At 41.4% G+C, this 6,000-nt stretch overlaps 1 protein-coding gene across 1 annotated transcript in view; it reads left to right on the top strand.

Moving 5' to 3' along the window:
- Positions 1–566: 566 nt before the first annotated feature.
- LOC121381192 (integrin beta-PS-like) overlaps positions 567–6,000 on the top strand; it is a 69,261-nt gene continuing 63,827 nt past the window's right edge. The window contains exon 1 of the mRNA XM_041510381.1: positions 567–917. Coding sequence (XP_041366315.1) covers positions 878–917 — 40 coding nt within the window. The 5' untranslated portion in view covers positions 567–877. The remainder of the gene's footprint in view (positions 918–6,000) is intronic.

Here is a 6,000-nt window from a genome sequence, read left to right as displayed (position 1 = left end):
ATACGGTGTATGACTTATTTCATTCGGGCCACTTGATTTATTGGGTGTTGAAATGTGTAATTATATCGATTATTTATTCTTTTGTTATTGTTTCCAAAGACTTCTCGCAACGTTGTCTCAAAAACAGAAGTACAATATTTGTGTCATTAATTGATGAAAATGACAAAAAGTAATTCATTCATTCATTTATTCACTCACTCACTCACTCACTCACTCACTCACTCACTCACTCACTCACTCACTCACTCATTCATTATTGCACGGTCAGAATTGTCTTTATTACTATATATAGTAGTATTAAATAGGTAGGTACGTAAGATACATGTATATATATATATATATATATATATATATGGAGGCAGGGAGCCCTTGAACCCCTATATACACACCTATCCCCGAAACCCTTATAATCGATGCCTCACTAGTCATTACTCATTATACGGCCCTGGAGCGAGAGAGAGAGAGAGAGAGAGAGAGAGAGAGAGAGAGAGAGAGAGAGAGAGAGAGAGAGAGAGAGAGAGAGAGAGAGAGAGAGAGAGAGAGAGAGAGAACACACAGACAGCGTACTGTTGTGTTGTGTTTGTGTTCCTAGCATTACAATAGCTGGGTGTGGGAGGTCACAGTGGTAGTAGGAAGGCAGCAAACCGCTATGGCGTGTTCTGGCGACCCGGCGGAAAGGATTTGCCAGCTGTAATCTGCGATAGGCTTTCCGTTCTCAGTGGGGCCAAGACATCTTTTCCAGCGATGGAGTCTGCACTCGTTTGAGTCACACTTGTAATTACTGTTGGGTGCGAGGCACGCGAATTACAAATTTATGGAGTTGTTGGCGAGTGTATGACGTTCATCAGTGTACATAGACAAAATTACGCAAACAGCAATGTGGTTAACATGTGTGGTCTACGTCTCCATTGTTTCGGGTAAGTAAATGGGTATTATAAATCTCTCTCTCTCTCTCTCTCTCTCTCTCTCTCTCTCTCTCTCTCTCTCTCTCTCTCTCTCTCTCTCTCTCTCTCTCTCTCTCCTCTCTCTCTCTCTCTCTCTCTCTCTCTCTCTCTCTCTCTCTCTCTCTCTCTCTCTCTCTCTCTCTCTCTCTCTCTCATTTGCTATATGTATGTGACATTTGGGGATTTAGTAATTGGATGTTACATACTGTGTATAAATGTTAACAAATGAACACCATGATTTATGATCCATAGTGAGTTAGGAAGATATCAATTATTGATGTTAAAGTGAGAATGGTTACATTTGGGAAAGTTTTAGCTGTGACATGTTGTTAAAATTAGCCGCTCATAATAACACAAATGCTACAGAAATTCACTTGTTATCTTTTACAAAGAGTGTTTTAAATTAATGCATTGTGTAATATATACTCATGTGCACATGGGAAGGGCTTGTGGGTAAAACATACTATTACATGATATTAGGCACGGCGGAACAGGGGGTGGGGTGTGGGGTGGGGTGGAGGGGGGTGTCTCTATTGTGAATAAAAATACTGTTGGTAGTAAATATTAAGTCAGAGGTGAATTGTACTTGTAGAATGCAAGAAATTGCATTTCAGGACATCTAGTTTTCAAAATGTTATGGGGGAAATATAACCCCGAACTCCCTAAAAACCGTTTTTGCGCCCTCGATTTCAGTCAGCCCCTCTCCCCACCCCCAACCCCCACTTGCTTGTCAACTTGTTTCCGCCTGATCAGTTCTTGCAAAAATGGAACAGTAATAAAAATAATTGGTTGAAAGGAATTCATTTCATGTTTAAGCAGGAATTTAAACTAGACAAGTATTTATTAAGACAGTCATCAATGTTTGCCAAATTAATGTGTAAATTTACAATGTTCTAGCTAGGATTTTGATGGGACAAATTAAAAAAAATGACATAAGGATTATTTGTAACAAGTTGCTCACTGCATTTAAAAACGGCTATTATTACATGTCAAGGTCTAGATAGATTTCATTAAATAGCTTTTGCAGACATGCTTTTAACAAAACACAGTTATGCCTACATATACCAAATAACCAGTGTTGCTAGTTTACTCTGTGCCATATTATAAAGATGCAATCAATATGTCATTGATAAGGACTACTGACATCAGTTAAAACTATATGTATCTTGGTCTGGGTATTTGCAAAGGCAAAAATTACTTTCAAAAATTTACTTATCAAAATAAATTTCGCATTTGACGTTCTGTCGAAGTTTATCATGATGGTCTACTTTCAACCAGTTGTTTGCTAGGTGGTGTGTGGTTATGTGCGTGACGGTGTGAGGATTAATTCGCATTCAAGCTTTGTAAGACTGCCTGTCCGCTCGTCTGCAGTCATATCGACTAACAATAGACAAGAAGAAACATACCACGTTACTGCTGTCGACTTTCACGACTGTGGCAAAACAGTGTATTGTTTAAACGTTTTTTAGTTGGGAATTCAGACTCGTAACAACACTGTACATGCTTTGAGACGAAAGCAAGATTTCGTATTTTTTTTTAAACAATGAATTAGGGCAGGGCGGCGATAATCAGAGGCGGTGCGCCAACAAACACGGCAGAGCGGCACAAAATTAATTAATTAATTAATTCATTCATTCATTCGTTTTCCACATGTAAAAAATTTCTACTAATTAAATTATACAAACATATACAAACTGTTATGGAGAGGGTCAGCCCTACGGTTTAAACAAATGTTAAATATATATTAATAAGATATTAAGCCCAGTACCAAAGCAGAAAACATTCAGGGCAGTTTTTGGAGAATACAATTCTTGTCTTGTCTTGTCACAGCTTTATTTCTATTGAAATACTTGTTCTTCTTGAGCCACTTGGAGTGTACCCAACAAACCTAGTCGTGTTTGCCTATTATTCTTTACATTATTACCAGGGCAGAATTTAGCACAGTCGGTTGAGTACTCGCTTGATGCTACGTGCGTCACAGGATCGAACGACCTCGGTGTATCCATTCAACTGATTGGTTTTTTTTTCTCGTTTTAACCAGTGCACCACAACTGGTCAAAGGCCGTGGTATATGCTTTCCTGTGTGTGGGAAAGTACATATAAAAGATCCCTTGCTGCATTAGGAAAATGTAGCAGGTTTCCTCGGATCATTTAATGACTGCGTATCAGAATTAACAAATGTTTGACATCCAATAGCCGATGATTAATAAATGAATTAATGTGCTCCAGTGGTGTCGTTAAACAAAACAAACTTTATGGCATTTACCCTATTCATTTTTTACTACCAGAAGCACACCACTCACATAGTGCAGTCTGCTGAGTGACAACAATCCCCGGAAGTCTGAATTTGATCTTATGTGTGTATGCGTGTATGTGTGTGTACATGTGTCGAGTCAACATCGCCAGTGAATTTAGAACTAAATAAGGGCGGGACGTAGCTCAGTGGTAAAGCGTTCGCCTGGTGCGCGGTCGGTCTGGGATCGATCCCTGTCGGTGGATCCATTGGGCTATTTCACGTTCCAGCCAGTGTATCACAACTGGTATATAAATGGCCGTACAGAGGTCGAATTACAAAATGTGTTTTGGGAGGGTGCATGGCAACTGTTGCCTTCGATTTAATAACAAAAAGCCGTGATATGTGCTATGCTTTATGTAGAATGGTGTATACAAAATGTCATATGCTACTAATGAAAAACTAAAGCGGGTTTCCTTTCTAAGAATATATGTAAATAATTACCAAACGTTTGACATCCAATAACCGACGATTAATAAATCGGTGTGCTCTAGTGGTGTCGTTAAACAAAACAAACTTTGACTCTAGAACTAATTAGAAACATTTACGAGATGCTGAAGGAAAGCCACGCGTATTTTGTCATCCCGCACCACTATAAGTGACGTCACTCGCTAGGGAAATGAAATACACGAATGTCCCAATTAGTAAATAGGAGGCTATTCAAATTACAATGGGTAGCTAAATAACATGCCCATCCCTGCATGTTATTGTCGACCCATACATCCGTTTCCAAACATTGCTCGGTATGTGCTCTTCGCTAAATCACGAAGTGAATGTTTACCGGGTTACTACTAAACTAATCCAAAATTATTAAATGGAAATATTAGTTTACCGACAGCAGCACAGTCAGAACTAGTATGTGTATGTGTATGTTTGTATGTGAGAAAGAGAGAAACAGTGATAGATAGGGAGGAACTGACATGGAAAGGAACACACACACACACAGAGAGAGAAAGAGAGAGAGAGAGAGAGAGAGAGAGAGAGAGAGAGAGAGAGAGAGAGAGAGAGAGAGAGAGAGAGAGAGAGAGAGAGAGAGAGAGGAGGAGGAGGAGGAGATAGTCTTATGTGTAGCGACTCTACACCTTCTCATGAATAATATTATGATATAAACCTATTTGATAATTTTGCTTATTAACCCGGTTAGTATACTTACTGTTATCAATGCGTCCTGTTGTTTTAATTAAAGAAAATAACTGGATCCTGCCTTTAGATATCAGCTGTATCATGCGAAGGTTAGAATGGCAAGTGTCATGAGGCTCTGGTCAGTTCTTGCAGATGTCAGTGGGGTAAATATTTCAGGTGTCTGGTGGTGCTAACGCAATTTATCTGACGTGGGTCATTTTACACACAGTGGGGTGAGCTATCTCAAGGTTGTTTGTTTGTTTGTAGTTTTTTGGGAGGGGGGGGGGATGTCGTCGCGGGGGGGGGGGGGGGCTCTAGCAGCGGCTGGCGTGTCTGTGGCATATAACCTCATTGTACGGTTGGCACTGTACACAGTTTGGAAGTGTTTTTGGCTGGTACCTCCAATGTTTGAGCTATCCCAAGTTGTTGGGTTTTGTTTGTTTGTTTGTGTTTTTATTTTTTTAGGGGGGGGGGGGGGGGCGTGTGTGTGTGTGGGGGGGGCGGTGCTTTGGCAGCGGTTGGCGTGTCTGTGGCATATAACCTCATTGTATGGATGACACTGTGCACAGTTTGGAGGCGGTTATGACTGGTACCTCCAATATTTGACCTAACCCAACATTGGGGGGGGGGGGGGGGGCTTTATCAGCGGTTGGCGTGTCTGTGGCATATAACCTCATTGTAAGGTTGGCACTGTACACAATTTGGAAGTGTTTATGAGTGGTACCTCCAATGTTTGAGCTATCCCAAGTTGTTGGGGTTTTTTTTTGGGGGGGGGGACGTAGGAGGGGGGAGGGGTTTAGCAGCGGTTGTCGTGTCTGTGTCATATAACCTCATTGTAAGGTTGGCACTGTACACAGTTTGGAAGTGTTTCTGGCTGGTACCTCCAATGTTTGAGCTATCTCAAGTTGTTTTCTGGGGGAGGTGTGTGTGTGTGTGGGGGGGGGAGGTTTAACAGCGGTTGGCTGTCTGTGGCATATGACTCCAATGTTTGAGCTATCCCAAGTTTTTTGTTTGTTTTTTTGGGTGGGGGGGGGGGGGGGGCGTAGGAGGGGGGCTTTAGCAGCGGTTGGCGTGTCTGTCATATAACCTCATTGTAAGGTTGGCACTGTACACAGTTTGGAAGTATTTATGACTAGTACCTCCAATGTTTGAGCTATCTCAAGTTGTTTTTGGGGGGAGGTGTGTACGGCGGAGGTTTAGCAGCGGTTGGCGTGTCTGTGGCATATGACCTCATTGTATGGTTGGCAGTGTACACAGTTTGGAAGTGGTTCTGTCTGGTACCTCCAATGTTTGAGCAAGACCAATTTTAGGTTTCATTTAAGGGTCTCCAGGGTTCACACGCAGCAGGTGGGCCCGGCAGAAATCCATGTCTCTGTCTCATGTTACTCCCAAACTGTTCCTGTACTCACATATTTGTATCTCGTTCGTTTGAGATCAAGGTCTTAGGTCCCAGTCTATATCTTCAGAGGAAGTGGCTTGGGGCGAAATGTAAGATATTCGTATTTATATACCGAAGAGTGACCAGAATGTGTTGACATTATACACGTACATGAGCATATAATAATAAAAGAAAAAACCCCACTGTGGACTATGTACCTAATTTAAAAGATAAAGTTTGTTTTGGTTAACGACACCACTAGA

Source organism: Gigantopelta aegis, chromosome 9 (genome assembly GCF_016097555.1).
Source record: "Gigantopelta aegis isolate Gae_Host chromosome 9, Gae_host_genome, whole genome shotgun sequence".
Taxonomy (NCBI): Eukaryota; Metazoa; Mollusca; class Gastropoda; order Neomphalida; family Peltospiridae; genus Gigantopelta; species Gigantopelta aegis.
Note: the sequence above shows the minus strand (reverse complement) of the source record. Positions and strands in the feature narration are given on the sequence as shown.